Source organism: Dendrobates tinctorius, unplaced genomic scaffold (genome assembly GCF_039654945.1).
Source record: "Dendrobates tinctorius isolate UK_male_01 unplaced genomic scaffold, ASM3965494v1 ptg000129l, whole genome shotgun sequence".
NCBI classification, from domain to species: domain Eukaryota; kingdom Metazoa; phylum Chordata; class Amphibia; order Anura; family Dendrobatidae; genus Dendrobates; species Dendrobates tinctorius.
The window spans coordinates 33,145,666-33,163,280 of NW_027361797.1; the positions used below are offsets into that span (position 1 = coordinate 33,145,666).

General features: G+C 46.0%; 1 protein-coding gene across 1 annotated transcript in view; it reads left to right on the top strand.

Moving 5' to 3' along the window:
* The window catches only part of XYLT1 (xylosyltransferase 1), a 378,224-nt gene that overhangs the window by 318,317 nt on the left and 42,292 nt on the right, over window positions 1-17,615 (top strand). The window contains exon 7 of the mRNA XM_073542934.1: window positions 2,143-2,319. Within this exon, the coding sequence (XP_073399035.1) occupies window positions 2,143-2,319 (177 nt within the window). The remainder of the gene's footprint in view (window positions 1-2,142; window positions 2,320-17,615) is intronic.

Genomic DNA, 17,615 nt, shown 5'->3' on the forward strand with positions numbered 1-17,615 from the left:
GATGTTACTGGGATTGACCGACCATATAAACAAGTGTATATGGTCTCTTTGTTAAAAGATTATGTTATGTCAGGTGAGAGAAGGATCTGACTTATTGAATTTCAATGGCTGATCCCTTTTTGACATAGAAATAAGAAGAATCTCACAGTGGCTCTCTTAGCGAATACAGGAACGCTTAGCCAGGCCAAGTATTCCTGTGTATGGAGGAATCGGGGGAGATACTGTATCTGTTGGCTATTTGTCAGGTTCACTTTAAGGCCTGGGTGCAACTGCCATATCTGTCTTGTAGCCATTTTCCTCCTTGAAGAGTAATACCAACTGTACGCATCGTGGCCTAGTGGCTGTAATTGTAACCTTACAACTCTAGCATCCTCGGTTAACATCTGATATAGAACAGCATCCTGAACAAATCTGCATGTTTTCTTATGAAATCAGTTCAAGTGTGTGACATAGAGAATTAGGATTGGGAGCTCCTTTGGGGACAGGGCCTGTTGTGAATGGTAGTAATCTCTGCAGAACTACAAAATACATTAGCACTATGTAAGCAATGGGAGCTAAAATTTGGAGCCCCATTGAGGACAGGTAACAATGTGAGTAGTAGTAATCGCTGCAGCACTGAGAAATATGTTAGCTCTATGTAAGCAATGGGAACTAAGATTCGGAACCCCATTGGGGACAGGTACCAATGTGAGTAGTAGTAATCGCTGCAGCACTGAGAAATATGTTAGCTCTATGTATGCAATGGGAATTAAAAAATATACCCCAGTGTAATTACCCTTACTTATTAGAGCCTATGAACAAACACAAGTACCCAGAAAATAACCATGTAAGCACTAGGAATGTACAAGCATCATACAGAAGTCGCTCCTGGTCATATTTGAACCCATTTATACAGATAAATAGTTGGGAGCTACAGTAGAATATATAAACTATACATAGTTCTAGTTCTGAAGCTAGATATATTCTTTAGAAAGAAACATTTCCTGAGCCTGTAGGCCAATATTTACATGGCTGTCAAGTATACTTGTGATCAGCACAGTATGGCGTCACGGCATCTAAAAATGTAAATATAAGAAACAGATAGTATATGCACATAATAAACAGCCTCCGTATATTTTCTGTCCATGTAAAGATTTTAACATAGAATTTATTTTAGAGACTGGATGCCCTTGTAATTAGAAAATGGCAGCAGAAGGCAGAATGTTCTCGCACTATCCGTACATATTCTCCTTCTCTAACCAGTTTTATCAATAGAACTTAAACAAATTACAGTAATCATCTGGATGCGAATTAGGTTCCTTTCTCTTCTATGTTGCTGCTAGATTATAAATATCAATTACGGTATATTCTGCGGCAGGTCATTTTTTTTTTTTTTTTTCAAAATCGGAATTTCTTTTTTAAAATAGGAAATAACTTAGTAAACAGTGACAAGAAAATGGATCCACGGAATAAGGAATTTCTCAGTGCTGGGACTTTATAGAAATTGCAATTTTTTTTTAAATTATTTAAAGACGAGTTATAAATAATTTATAGAAAAAAACAACGTTGTCGTAGAAGCCAAATAAAGATAAATTTGTATAAACTTTAGCATATTGTGACTTCGTTGAATCATTCAACTTTTCTTTTTTTATTACATGCCACAAATAAGGTTTAATTTAGGAACTCTCATAAGTAGACATAACTAGAGTTGAACGAATTTTTGAAAATTTGATTGTTTTTGCATTATTCACCGAACACAGCCGAACGTCATTGGAGTCAATGGAAGTAGAAACCGATCATCAAACATAAATTCGGCACGAATAGGAGACCAGTATGGCACGTATATGGCAAATTCTGATTCGGCGACCGATTCCGAACATATTCGCTCAACTCTAGACATAACCACAGTTGCAGGGGTTGCTCCATTCTCATTTCTCATGGGTGGAGTGAACATGGACAGGGCACCTCCTCCTCATAGCCAAGGCAACATTAAAAAAACTATTTTTTAAAAAGAATATACCTTTAAAGCTCATAGTATCTTCATCCAGTGTCTTACATGCCCTTTCATCCACTGTATTTGCTGCTTTCCAGGTCATTTCTTGTGTTTGATTGAGTCTTATTGACTAGCCGATCTTTAAACTTTTTTTTTCTTTTCGCTTTCAGTCTTTCTTTCATACTGTTTTGGAAAACAGCCCTTATTGTGACACCATGGTTGATAATAATTTGCGAATCACTAACTGGAATAGAAAACTAGGCTGCAAATGTCAATATAAACACATTGTCGACTGGTGTGGCTGCTCGCCAAATGACTTCAAGCCTTCTGACTTCCACCGCTTTCAGGTATGTATGTTTCCTTTACAACTAGTTTTCTTTTATACTTTCCTATTGTTTCTGTTTGTAGCATGAAAATATGCAAGTTCATATGATCATAGTGATTAAAATATTCTATCAGTTTTAAAAGGGTATGCCCAACTTACTGTATGCAGTGATCGTTATATCAGTAGGCTATTACATAATCTCATGAATGGTGATGGCCAGATCTTTGGAACCCCATTGATGCTGAAGATTGATTGATTTAATGCAGTGGGCATTTTTTTCCCCACAAAGGGTGCTTTGGCCACCTGCTGTATGTAGGAATTGCAGCTCTCTTCCATTCAGGTGAAAAGGATTATGACTCTATATCTACTCTCAGCACCATTACATGTATGAGAAGACCTCTGTGAAGGAAAAACCAAGATCAGTAGCTTGAATTTTGACTGATTACAGAGTGAGGGCAAATTTTAGCTGACACAAGGTCTACCTGAAGTAGTTGATCTGCTATTTTGATCTAGAATAGGCTGTTGCTCAGAATAACAATGGCGGTTGTAGAGACAGACAGATTACATTGGTAAACAGAGTTCATAGTGTGAACAGACAGAAAATTAGAACTGGCCGAATACTTTCAACACAGGTAACATGTAGAGGAACAGGGTAGGCGACAGACAAGTAAATTGTCATACGAAAAAAGTGTATCTAGTGACATGACTATTTTGGTTCAGTCCTTGCTAGCTCCCTGACTACTAGACTTGGACAATATCAATTCGCATGACCAGGTCCATTGGCCACATCAGTAACCTGTTGCTGTTGAATAGGAGGCATGAGGACTACCTCTTACCAACAACAACATCTGAGGCTCTTCTATTGATTAGCTGGCCTGTCGTGACAGCACCGATGTGATGCGACTTACATATTGAAAAGAATGATGGTGTGCACTCAGCGCTACTGAGAGGTGCTAGTGGATGTCCCAGGGTAGAGAGGAAATTACCACATTCTCACTGAGTCTGAATTAAGTGTGATTTTATTTTAGCAAGCACAAACAACATGTAAATATGTACAGAGACGTATGTCTTAACAGGTACCTGGATTCAACAGCGCAGACAATGAAGAGAAAGAGGTACCTAAACAAACAACTATTTATTCTATTAACACAATCAAAGGGATGTCATTGGCACAATATCCAGGGATAGCACAAACAGTGAAAATGGAGCAAGAAGAATACAGTAATTCAGATAAACACGATATTGACAAAATGCTATTTACACTATTGTTCTATTATTATCATTAATTATCTGTTATTTTCAGTAATGCCTTAGTCCTATTACTCCAACCTAAAGGGCGTCACTATCACTACTGGACCCATCACCATCGTCACATCTAGGCAACACAAAACCTCACACAGGCCCTGTGACATCGGCGGCCGTGCCCGCCGATGCCCCTTTAGCGACGGCGCCCGCCGCAGCTCCCTCTCACCTGCGCCCTCCGGTTCGCGCGTTCCTCCGCGCTGCTTGCCGCTCTGCTGCGGGTGACCGCGGCGGCCTTAGGCCGCGCACGCGCGTTCCCCCGGCTTCTTCCGTTGGCAGGGGGCGTCGCTAGGGGAGGGTCTGTAGGGCGCACTTCCGGTCTCCGCATATATCAGGCGTCCGCTCTATTCTGAGGGCGCCTGATGATTGTTTGTGACTCGCAGCACCCATCGGCCCTACCTTCTTCTGTGTACCCTGCCTACCCTTGCTGTTCCTTTGTCTGCCCTGTTCCTGGTCCGTGTCTGTCTGCCTGCCTCCTTCCTGTGGTCCTCGCTGTACCTTTCCTGTGGGCTTCCAGCCTCTTTCTACTGGCCTCCACTTCGCTACTCCTGCTCTGTCTGCCAGTCCTCCGAGTCGTCCCTGCTGGCTCCGGCTGTCGCGGTTCCGCCCCCTGCGGTCTTGCCCCTAACGATCCCTGTATAGGGGTCGGTCTTCACCAGGTGTGCTCGGCCCAGGGGCTCCGGATCCGCGATCCAGAGGGTCCACTCTTGGACGTAATAGCCAGAGGCGTCACAGTATCATCAGGCCAAGGATCCCGCCGGTGCCGCAGCCGCCACACAAAAGGAATTGCTGTTCCTTCGTGAAAATCAGAACCGGATAATGTCCTTTATGAAGTCTATGGACACCCGGTTGTCCGCCCTGCAGACCTCTGACCCCGGGCACGCTCCTCTCTTAGTCAGCCTTCAACAGGAGCTCGCGCAGCAGCGCGACGCCCAATCCCACATCTTGGGTTACATGGCATCCGTGGATGACCGATTGCTGGCCCTGCAATCCTCTGCTGCCGCTGCAACTTCCTCCCCGGATGTAGCCCCTACTCCGGCTCCCCGTCTGGGTAAACCCCCCAGGTACGGCGGAGATCCCAAGTTATGCCGGGGTTTTTTAAATCAATGCAGGCTACATTTTGAGCTTGCCCCCCTTCAGTATCCTACTGACCGCGCCAAGGTGGCATTCGTTGTGTCCCATCTTGAGGGTGAGGCCCTGTCCTGGGTGAACCCCTTGTGGGAGAGAGATGACCCCGTAGTGCTAAATTTACAGACCTTCTTAGAAACCTTTCGCAAGGTATTCGATGAACCGGGTCGCTTAGCATCCTCCACTGAGGCCCTTTTTAACCTCCGCCAGGGTTCCCTCACAGTGGGGCAATACGCCATCCGCTTCCGGACCCTCTCTTCTGAGTTAGGGTGGAACAATGAGGCTCTAGTGGGAGCCTTTTGGAGAGGCCTCTCCAGCAAGATCAAGGATGAGCTTGCCGGGCGAGACACCCCCACCACTCTGGAGGACCTTATTTCGCTGGCCACTCGCATAGACCTACGCTTTCAGGAGCGCGCTAGAGAGGCAGTCGGAGAGAGAAGGTCCTTTAGGTTGTATCAGGCTCCTGTCCCCCGTTTCCCTGTATCTCCTGTTAGCGCCGCTCCTGAACCTATGCAGGTTGATCGGGTCAGACTGTCCGAGCAACGCCGCAGGGAGAGGATGACCAAGGGCCTCTGCCTGTACTGTGGAGGGGCCAACCATTTCGTGCGTTCCTGTCCAGAGAAGCCAGAGAGGTCGGGAAATGCCTCCACCTAGGTCAGGTAAGAGAGGACCCCCTAGGTGATCAAAATTCCTCTCTTCCCCTTACTCTTTCAGCTTTGCTAATTACAGGTCGGGGGCGCGGGTCTGTGGAGGCGTATGTGGACTCGGGTGCTGCCGGTAATTTCATCCGCCAGGAGGAGGTTGACAAACTCCAGATTCCGGTGTTGGTATTGAAGAACCCTCGCGCTATTTCCTCCGTTGATGGTAAACCTTTACCCGGACTCATCACCATGATTACCGTCGAAGTAGATCTTCAAATCGGAGCTCTCCACCTCGAAAAGATAGCCTTTTATGTCCTGCCACAATTAGCCCATGCGGTTCTCCTAGGACTGCCCTGGCTCAGACGGCACGAACCTGTGATTGACTGGCGCTCTGGGGAAGTTCTCCGTTGGGGGCACTCCTGCCAGGAGCACTGCCTACGGGCCCTCACGCGTCCTCGTCCATGCTCGAAGCCTGCCGACCTCCCGGGCTTACCCGCACCCTATCACACGTTTGCCGACGTGTTCAGCAAGAAGGAGGCGGATTCCTTACCCCCCCATCGCTCCTATGACTGCCCTATCGACCTAGTTCCTGGTGCCACTCCTCCCAGAGGGAGAACTTATCCTTTGTCCCCAGCAGAGACCTCGGCTATGTCGGAATATATACAGGAAAATCTGGCCAAGGGGTTCATCCGAAAGTCCTCGTCCCCTGCGGGCGCAGGTTTCTTCTTCGTCCGGAAGAAAGATGGGTCCCTGCGACCCTGTATTGACTACCGGGGTCTGAACAACATCACGGTCAAAAACCGGTACCCGCTCCCGCTGATTCCTGAACTCTTCGACCGCCTGAGGGGGGCCAGAATCTTCACGAAGTTGGATCTGCGGGGAGCTTACAACTTAATCCGAATCCGAGCGGGGGACGAGTGGAAGACGGCCTTCAATACCCGGGACGGCCATTATGAATACTTGGTCATGCCGTTCGGTCTCTGCAACGCTCCAGCGGTGTTTCAGGAATTCGTAAATGAGGTGTTCCGAGACCTACTCTATTCCTGCGTAGTGGTATATTTGGACGATATCCTCGTTTTCTCGACCGACCTCTCCTCCCACCGGAGAAGTGTACGCATGGTCCTGCAGCGCCTTCGAGAAAATCGTCTTTACGCCAAGATCGAGAAGTGCCTCTTCGAGCAAACAGCGTTACCCTTCTTGGGGTACATCATCACGGATTCCGGTCTTAAGATGGATCCGGACAAGCTGTCCGCGGTACTCCAGTGGCCTCGTCCGGTTGGCATAAAGGCCATCCAGCGTTTCCTCGGCTTCGCTAATTATTACCGGCAGTTTATACCCCACTTCTCTACAGTCACCAAGCCCATTACGGTCCTGACCCGTAAGGGGACGAAGCCTAACGTCTGGCCCTCTGAAGCCGAGGACGCCTTTCTTGCCCTGAAACGCTCGTTTGCTTCTGCTCCGATTTTACACCGTCCTGTGGCCAGTAGGCCCTTCATTCTGGAAGTTGATGCCTCCTCCACTGGAGCTGGGGCGGTTCTCTCCCAACAGGCTCCATCTGGACGTCTTGTCCCCTGCGGGTTCTTCTCCAAAACCTTTTCTCCGGCGGAGTGCAACTACTCCATTGGGGACCGGGAATTATTGGCCATTAAAATGGCGCTGGAGGAATGGCGATATCTGCTCGAGGGGGCAGTGCACCCCTTTACTATCTTCACGGACCACAAGAACCTGGCCTACCTGCAATCTGCCCAGAGACTCAACTCCAGACAAGCCAGGTGGGCTCTGTACTTTTCCCGTTTTGAGTTCAAGCTCCACTTCCGGCCCGGCAGTAAGAACATCAAAGCCGATGCGCTTTCCAGGTCTTTGCAGCCTCCGGAGAGGGAGGAGGATCCATCGTATGTCATCGAGCCGGCTAAAGTTATCTCCGTGGCCCCCGTGAGTTTCTCTAACCCTCCGCCTGGCAAGACCTTCGTCCCTCCAAACAAACGCCTGGAAGTACTGCGCTGGGGACATTCTTCTAAGGTTGCTGGGCACGTTGGGATTAAGAAAACTCTTTTGCTTCTTTCCCGGTATTACTGGTGGCCCTCTCTCCACCAGGATGCTAAGGACTTTGTAGCCTCCTGCAGGTCTTGTGCTCAGAACAAGGTTCCAAGGACTCTCCCCTCCGGCCTCCTTCATCCGTTGCCTGTCCCAGAGGCCCCTTGGCAGCAAATCGCCATGGATTTCGTGACTGATCTCCCTCGCTCGGCTGGGTGTACTACCATCTTAGTCGTCGCTGACCGCTTTTCCAAGATGGCCCACTTTATTCCCTTGGTCGGACTGCCATCTGCCCCAAAGTTGGCCGAAATCTTTATCCACCACGTGTTCAGGCTACATGGCCTCCCTCTGCGAATCGTGACCGATCGAGGGGTCCAGTTTACTTCCCGATTCTGGAGGGCCCTCTGTCGGCTCCTGGGCACGTCTCTCGACTTCTCTTCAGCGTATCATCCTCAAACCAACGGCCAAGTGGAACGGATTAACCAAATTCTGACCACCTACCTACGCCGCTTTTCTAACGCCCATCAGGATAATTGGGTCTCTCTTCTACCTTGGGCAGAATTCGCTCATAATAATCATTCCAGCGAATCAACGTCCAAGACACCGTTCTTTGTGGTAACTGGGCTAAATCCTGGGGTTCCATTGCCCTTTTCCGCATCGTCTGGAGTTCCTGCAGCAGACACTCTCGCCAAGGAGTTTTCGCAAATTTGGAAGGAGACCAGAGAGGCGCTCGAGCTAGCCAACGTCCGAATTAAGAAACACGCGGACAAAAGACGAAGGGATCTACCCCCGTACCAGCCCGGGGACAAAGTCTGGCTTTCTACCAAACATATCCGCCTGAAAGTCCCTGCTTACAAATTAAGTCCTCGGTACATCGGGCCTTTTGAAGTACTTGGGCGCATTAACAAGGTAGCCTACAAATTGAGGTTGCCGGCGTCACTCCGGGTCCCTAACGCCTTCCATATCTCGCTCCTTAAACCTGTGGTCTTGAATCGGTTCCAACCAACCTCCATGTCCCCTCCCTCGCCAATTTGTTCTGACAATGTCTTTGAAGTAAAGGACATCCTGGCTATGAAAAGGGTCAAAGGTAAGACTCTTTTTCTTATCGACTGGAAGGGTTTTGGCCCAGAGGAGAGGTCCTGGGAGCCCCGAGAGAATGTCGATGCCCCCCTTATCATGAAAAGATTTCTAACCAACCTCAGAAGGAGAGGGCATATGGGAGGGGGTACTGTGACATCGGCGGCCGTGCCCGCCGATGCCCCTTTAGCGACGGCGCCCGCCGCAGCTCCCTCTCACCTGCGCCCTCCGGTTCGCGCGTTCCTCCGCGCTGCTTGCCGCTCTGCTGCGGGTGACCGCGGCGGCCTTAGGCCGCGCACGCGCGTTCCCCCGGCTTCTTCCGTTGGCAGGGGGCGTCGCTAGGGGAGGGTCTGTAGGGCGCACTTCCGGTCTCCGCATATATCAGGCGTCCGCTCTATTCTGAGGGCGCCTGATGATTGTTTGTGACTCGCAGCACCCATCGGCCCTACCTTCTTCTGTGTACCCTGCCTACCCTTGCTGTTCCTTTGTCTGCCCTGTTCCTGGTCCGTGTCTGTCTGCCTGCCTCCTTCCTGTGGTCCTCGCTGTACCTTTCCTGTGGGCTTCCAGCCTCTTTCTACTGGCCTCCACTTCGCTACTCCTGCTCTGTCTGCCAGTCCTCCGAGTCGTCCCTGCTGGCTCCGGCTGTCGCGGTTCCGCCCCCTGCGGTCTTGCCCCTAACGATCCCTGTATAGGGGTCGGTCTTCACCAGGTGTGCTCGGCCCAGGGGCTCCGGATCCGCGATCCAGAGGGTCCACTCTTGGACGTAATAGCCAGAGGCGTCACAGGCCCTAACAGGAATCGACGGTACTACCCGCTAGGCCGTAAGTCTCAGGTTGTTGAGCTACTCGATACACTCGTCACACTGGCCACCTTTGTTCCCTGAAGCACGACCCGGTGCCCACATGGTATTGTATGTCTACACTGGAAATGACGGCTCGCACAAACGTCCCTCTGTTGCAGCCTAGTCTTCTCTCTCTCAGTATTTTTCTGCTCACTCGGCTCAGCTCTTCCAGCTCTGGTCTCTGTTGGGTCTTTACTCGTATCTGATCTCTTGGCTTCTTTTTTCGGATCTGGTTTCTCGACTCCTGTACCCACATCTGGTCTCTCAGCTCCTTTACTCGGATCTGGGCTCTTGGCTCCTGTACTCAGATCTGGTTTCTCGGCTCCTATACTTGGATCTTGTTTCTTGACTCCTTTAATCGGATCTTGTCTTTCAAATCTTTTACTTGGATCTGGTCTCCCGTAATAGTGGCTATAAGTCAGCTGGCTATATTGCAAGTCTGTCCTGCTACAGGTTGTGAGATCCAACTCCACCCCTTCACTGCCCTCCTGGGCCTTTTATAATTACTAACTGCACCACAACTATCACCTGGCCTAGTGTCTCCTCCAATCTCTACCTTGAGGGAACATGCACTTCACACTTGGGTTGCTACTAATGCAATTCTTTCTACTTTCACTTTATGTTCTTTGACCAGCGGTTGGCTGTTTGCATGCAACCACTTTGTTAGGCATTAACTAAGTGCGTCTTCTCACTTGTCTATTTCCTTACATATAGGACAAGGTAACCTTTCCCATATGTCTTCATGCATTTTGACACGTTGTCTGTGCTTGTCATAACAAAATCACACTTGATTCAAGACTCTGTGAGAGTGAGTTTGTTTCCTCTCTACGTGACTTACATCATCACGCTAGGCTGGCTAATCAAGAGAGTAAGCCATCAATTACTAGGAGGTTCACAGGACTGCAGTTCATTATCCACAGATTACTGATGTGGCTGAAGGACCGGATCCTGCCTATTCATTTGCACAAACTCTAGTAGTCAGGGAACTAGGCTGGTCGGAGCTAATAGAGACAAGTCACTAGATACACTTTTTTTCACATAACAGTAGCATTTAATACCTTATTGCTTATACATTGGGCATTTGGAAAGGGAAGTGCACTAGCTATGAAAAAAAATGTTTGGCTCCCATAACCTATAATGGATGTTGTAAGAAGTACCAGAGCCAGAGGTTATGGCAGAAAGAGGAAGACATGCCCAGAGTCCAGAAGCAAGGCAAGTAGAAGGAAGCCACCACCTGCCATTTGGAAAGCAACTGGGGCTGTGGCGATAAGAGAGATAGACCCTAGTGAATTTCAAGTTTTGCAAATCTGTCAATTGAATACTGAAGTCTTTAGTTACTAAATAGGATACAGAATACCGATGGATGTTGCATTTTGAATATGGGAGTGCCAGGGACGTTGTTGGCACAAGGCAAATCTGGCAGAATCAGCTTGCCCAGGGTCTACTGTGTAAACATGCATAATGATTGTCAAGCTAAAGGTGGGCCAGACATACAGGGGTTGGACAAATAATGGAAACACCTGGAGACATCAACAAAAGTTAGTTTAATATGGTGTAGGCCCACCTTTTGCGGCGATTACAACCTCAATTCTCCAAGGTATGGATTCATACAAGGTGTGACTTGTTTCCAAAGGAATTGTAGCCCATTCTTCAGTTAAAACACCCTTCAGTTCTTTGAGCAACGATGGCGGCGGAAATCGACGTCTAGCTTGAATCTCTAAAATCGACCATAAATGCTCAATAATGTTGAGGTGTGGGGATTGTGGGGGCCAGATGAGATGCTCAACTTCATTACAATGTTCCTCGTGCCATGCTTTAATGATTATAGCTGTATGAATTGGTGCATTATTGTCCTGAAAGATGGCGTTCCCCTCCGGGAACAGTGCTTGAACCATAGGATGCACTTGGTCGCCAAAAATGCCTAAATAATCACGGCTGTTAATTCTTCCTTGAAGGGATATCATTGGCCCGGCGGATCTCCACGAAATAGCACCCCAGATCATCACAGAACCTCCGCCATGTTTTATGGTTGGGAGAAGGCAGTCTGGATGGAATGCTTCTTTCGGCTGTCTTCAAACGTACACTCGGCCGTAGGTCTGAAATAGGGTAAACGATCATTTGTCTGAGAATATCACATGTTTCCACTGCTCGGGGGACCAATTTTGGAGGTTTCTACACCTCTCTAAACACTTGGAAACATTTGTCATTGAGTGCAGCGGTTTTTGAATTGCATCTCTTCCGTGAAATCCAGATTTGTGCAGCTCCCGACGAACAGTTTTCATGGAAACTGGGTTCTGCAGGTGTTCATTGAGCTCAGCAGTGATTTTCGGAGCCGTGGTCTTGCGATCCTCTCTCACAATTCGCTTTAGAGTCCGGCGGTCTCTCTCAGTCAACTTCGACTTTCAGCCGGACCTGTGACCTGTGCTGACGTTTTTCCTTCTCTTTCAAACGCAGTCATTTCTTTGGAGACAGTACCTCTTGACACGCCAAGCATTCGAGCACTTTCTGTTACACTAGCGCCTGCCATACGAGCACCAACAATTTGGCCTCTTTGAAAATCTGAGAGGTCTGCCATTGGTATCAGGTTTTCATCAATATTCTTACAATTCTGCAAAACAATTAATTTACATACACGTATCACATAACAAATAATCAACTACAAAACATTACCATATGTCACGGTTTGCATGTTTATAACATGTTCTAAGATTATGATGTCAAAACGTTAGGTGTTTCCATTATTTTGTCCAACCCCTGTAGGCGTTATCATCACTGTTTTGTCCAAGGTTTCACTTATACCTGGAGCATTAATCTACTGTACCTGTATCACTCAGGTTTTATTTTCAACTTACAAAAATAATTTGCGAAAAACTTTCTTGCCAATAACTTCCTGAGCTTCCTCTAAATATCCTTGCCAGTTGGTTAGAGGTGCCCAGCATACTGCGGGAGCATTAAATGTATGCAAATAAACATCATTTACATTCAGCAAGCTTTGTATGTGAATGAATTTATGTTCACACTTAATGGATGTTTTGACAACTAAAGTCGTGAGTTGGACAGGTCTAGTCTACTGCATTTATCTTTCAGCTGAAATATATCAATGTAGAATCAGCTCCGCCACGACCTTGATTTGTTCTGCATCCACTTGCGAAGGTCGCGAAGAAGCAGCAACAGCTTACCTCCTGTAGCAGACAGGATTTTCATGGACATCAGCCAGACGGTTCCTAGCATGAACCGACCATTAAAGGATATCTCACTGCAGATGCCAAACAAGCATTTTTTTCATTATTGCTCTTTTATTAACGAAATGTCCTGAGTAATCAGAGTATTTAGTTACCATTTCACTTGAATTGGGTTCACTTTGTCTGTAAGCTGTATTCCTTTACAGATCTTGTCACATGGGAAAAGAGGCCAGTTTTGGTCGTCATGTAATTGCTGCAAACAATATCCACTTCTCTGAAAAGCCAATAGTCCTAGAAGGAATCAATTCCTTCTCCTGTGATGTATTTGGCATTGTCTAGACATAATTAAAAGCTATAGGTCGTACAGAACATTTTACACTTGGGTTCTAATATGGATACTGAATATTCTGAATGCGTTCTACAGATAAAGCTTTCGGCTAGGTTGTACTATATAGCAGTCTCAAATGACCCCTACTCGTGGAATCATAACCCTCTATTAGCATAAAGGGATAAAAGCACTAAAAGTGATGGGGTTTGGTTAGGTTGACCTTTTCTGGTCATAAATAATTCAGTTATAATTATAAATGGTGTCGGACTGAGATGCCAGGAGCCCACTGGTAAGGTTCACTTTAAAGGCCCACTTTTCAGCTACATGCAAATACTACATCACCCTATTTCACAAATTTACTTATACTATTATATAATAATTGCCTTGGCAGTTTGTTAAATGATTGATGAGATTCTGCTTTTTTCTGTACAAAGTGAGTCAAATGTATTGTGCCAAGTACATACCGGGGCCCACCAGGGAATTCACCTGTTGTCCTACAGGCCAGTCCAAGCCTACTTAAAAATCCTATAGAGAGTGGTTCATCACATGAATGGGATTATGAAGCCTTCACTGATAATTAGGTTGTGGTCTCAGGTAAGTCAGCTAGCATTAGTCACGAAGACGCTTCAAATTACACCTTAGGCATGTTTTTGCTCCTTTTTCTATTCTTGGACAGGTATTAAGATATGTTGATTTTGCGGAAAAAAGTGCTCCAGTTGCTCAATATGTTGATGTTGAAGGAGACCGTTTTGAAGGAGACCGTAAGATTCAGGGGCTTCTTGGCATCGCCATTGGACGATTGTGGTAGCGGAAAACGTCAGTTTAAAAGTCCACCCTATCAGTCACGCCGCTACTAATGCTCCACACATAGGTAGGTTCCAGCACCATTCCAGGACTCCTATCTAGCACTATTAGCAGTTTTACAGGGTCAAAACTGCTAACAAACTCCCCTTAAACATGAAATGTAGGTTTTCAGATAGATTTAGAACAAAATAAACTTAACATTTGAAAATCATTAAGGAGACCATGATTGAGTGGTACATATGTGTCAGGTTTATTGTGCCCCGTAGAGTCATTTGTGCAGAAAATGTGATTTTTGAGTGAAAAAAAGACAATGCCGCGTCCAGTAAAATGTAACACAATAGCGCATGGAAAAAGCATTAGATTTAATATCCATCTGAGTAAAAGCCATCTTTCCAGCCACAATGTGAAGAACACCTGTGGCCACGAGCCGTTTGACAGTCATGTGGTTTTATATTGCTGCTCAGCTGTTGCGGAAACTTAAAGCCACACATGGCCATTAAAAAACTGTGTGAACCATGTGTTGGCCTTTAGTCCTTGTCTTTAGTTATATTTTTTTTCCCTGTAATCATAGTTTGATAAATTTGACTCGAGCATATGTCAAAATTTTATTAAAAAATCTTTTTTCTTTTAAAGGGACAGTATGCCACTAATCTGGTCTTTATGGGGCTTTTCAAATTTTGGCTAACTTGTGCCAACATGTATTATTACATTTGTGCTTTTGGTGAACATCAGCTACTTTACATTTCGCATTGCGTTTTCTAGATGGTAGTAAAGGGTCTTTTTTGTATATCTTCTGTATGTGTTGAGCTGTGGTGCAAGCAAAGCTTACATTTGGGAAGATTGGTGCAAGTGAATCCTAATAGCTGCTTAATGTGATTTATTCCAATTTTATGAAACAGACGATTCATTTTTCTGTATTTAAAGGAAACCTGCCAGCATATTTTTCCGTATGAAAGTATTGGAATGACAGTATGGCTTTTGTGAAGATCTGATGTGCAAAACATTCTAAGTCCATTGATACGGCCCCAGTGCACTTCCAGCCTGATTTGCATTTATCGTCTATTCTGGTTTTTTCTTGTCTGGTACATTAAATTACTACTTAAAAATTGTACCATTGTGTTATTGGATGTCAAGTCTATAATTCCATATATTCCTACTTCCATTTTGTACAATTATGCAGTCAAGTTACTCCAGGCTAAAGTGAAAAATGTTTTAATGTCTTTTGTGGGCCATAGGGGCAGTGTATGACATATTTGTTAACCAAAGGGAGAATCTGTGTGATGCACCACCCCCTCATGCCCAGCATTAGTTACAACATAATGTGTGTGTCATGCACTACTGCACTACCCCTTCAAGCCCGGTACTAGGCTTAACACAATACGTGTGTCATGCACTACCCTTTCATGCCCAACACTAGGCACAACAACATCTGTGTTTCATTTACCACCCCTTCATGCCTGGCATTAGGCATAACACAATCTGTGTGCCATGTACCAACCCCTCATGCCCGGCACTATGCATAACATTATCTGTGTGCCATTCAAGACCCCTTCATGCCCGGCACTAAGCAGAACACAATCTGTGTGCCATTCAAGACCCCTTCATGCCCGGCACTAAGCAGAACACAATCTGTGTGTCAGGCACCACCACATCATACCTGGCATTAGGCATAACAGAATCTATGTGCCATGCACCACCCCTCATGCCCGGCGTTAGGCATTGCACAATCTGCATGTGATGTACCACCCTCTCATGTCCTGCACTAGGCAATCTGTGTGTCATGCACCACCCCTCATGCCCATCACTAGGTATAACACAATCTGTGTGTCTTACACCACCTCCTAATGCCTGGCACTAGGTATAACACAGTCTGTGTGTCATGCACCACCCTCTCATGCCCGGCAATAGTCATAGCACAATCTGTGTGTCATGCACCACCCTCTCATGCCCGGCTATAGTCATAGCACAATCTGTGTGTCATACACCACCCTCTCATGCCTGGCAATAGTCATAGCACAATCTGTGTGTCATGCACCACACCTCATGCCCAACACTAGGTATAACACAATCTGTGTGTCTTATACCACCCCCTAATGCCTGGCACTAGGTATAACACAGTCTGTGTGTCATGCACCACCCTCTCATGCCTGGCAATAGTCATAGCACAATCATAGAATCATAGAATCGTAGAGTTGGAAGGGACCTCCTGGGCCATCTGGTCCAACCCCCTGCTCAAAGCAGGATTCGCTAAATCATCCCAGTCAGATGTCTGTCCAGCCTCTGTTTGAAGACTTCCATTGAAGGAGAACTCACCACTTCTCGTGGCAGCCTGTTCCACTCATTGATCACTCTAACTGTCAAAAAGTTTTTTCTAATATCTAATCTGTGTCTCTTCCCATTCAGTCTGTGTGTCATACACCACCCCTCATTCCCGGCACTAGGTATAACACAATCTGTGTGTCATACACCACCCTCTCATGCCCGGCAATAGTCATAGCACAATCTGTGTGTCATACACCACCCTCTCATGCCCGGCAATAGTCATAGCACAATCTGTGTGTCATGCACCACCCTCTCATGCCCGGCTATAGTCATAGCACAATCTGTGTGTCAGACACCACCCCTTATGTCTGGCAATAGTCATAACACAATCTGTGTGTCATGCACCACCCTCTCATGCCCAACACTAGGTATAACACAATCTGTGTGTCATGCACCACCATCTCATGCCCGGCACTAGATATAACACAATCTGTGTGTCATACACCACCCTCTCATGCCCGGCACTAGGTATAACACAATCTATGTATAATACACCACCCTCTCATGCCCGGCAATAGTCATAGCACAATCTGTGTGTCATACACCACCCTCTCATGCCCGGCACTAGGTATAACACAATCTATGTATAATACACCACCCCCTCATGCCCAGCAATAATCTTAGATGGTTGAGTATAATAAAACTTAGTTTTCTTATCTTTCAGGTCGGATCTTAGCGGCTATTTACAAAATATCATTTTTTATGTATATTGGACAGGACAAGGTTAAACAGTGATCAAACTTCCAGTTCCATTGTTCATAGGAAGTCAGTCCTTGAACGGTTTGTCAGGAAGGAGTCTACGTGGCTTAAAACATACGCCAAATATTGTTTTGCTCATAAATGGTCAACGGGTTTAAATTTTATCTGTAATCATTAGTAAATAATGGCGTCTTGTGTGTCTATTTACGACTGGTGTCTATTATGGTAATTTTCAGAAAACTCAGCCAGCCTGGAAACATTAGTTCCAAGTAATATAATCAATGTGTGTTTGGGAAGAAAATCCATCTTACTGTATATTGTAGCAACGTATTCTTGGAAATGTGGTAAATGAGTTGGATATTACTGTTTGTAATTATGTCGTTATGTTAGTAAGTCCGCGTACACAGCCTTGTCTTTTATGCATGCAGTAAAAGAAATCCGTTAAGATGATGTATAGGAAATCACTATGATAATTTTATTGTTTGAAACTTTTTTGTATTGTAATTGAATGGATGGACATAAAAATTTGCTACATCTCATCCCCCCATATGACTATTAAAGGTGCCTTCACATCTCATATTGTGATGAAATGTAAAGCGCTACGGAATATGTTGATGCTATAGAAACCAAAATGATTATTATTATATTATTACTAGCTGAAGAGTCCAGCGCTGCCTGGGCATAGTAACTTACTGCGGTTAGTTATAACAAATTATAATAATTATATATATATATATATTAGCTGAAGAGCCCGGCGCTGCCCGGGCATAGTAACTAACTGTGGTTAGTTATAACAAATTATAATTATCCTCCATCCCATAGTTCCATGCCCATATACCCATCATGCATATCCACCATCCCATAGGCCCATGCCCATATACCCATCATACATATCCTCCATCCCATAGTCGAGTGCCCATATACCCATCACACATCCTCCATCCCATAGTCCCGTGCCCA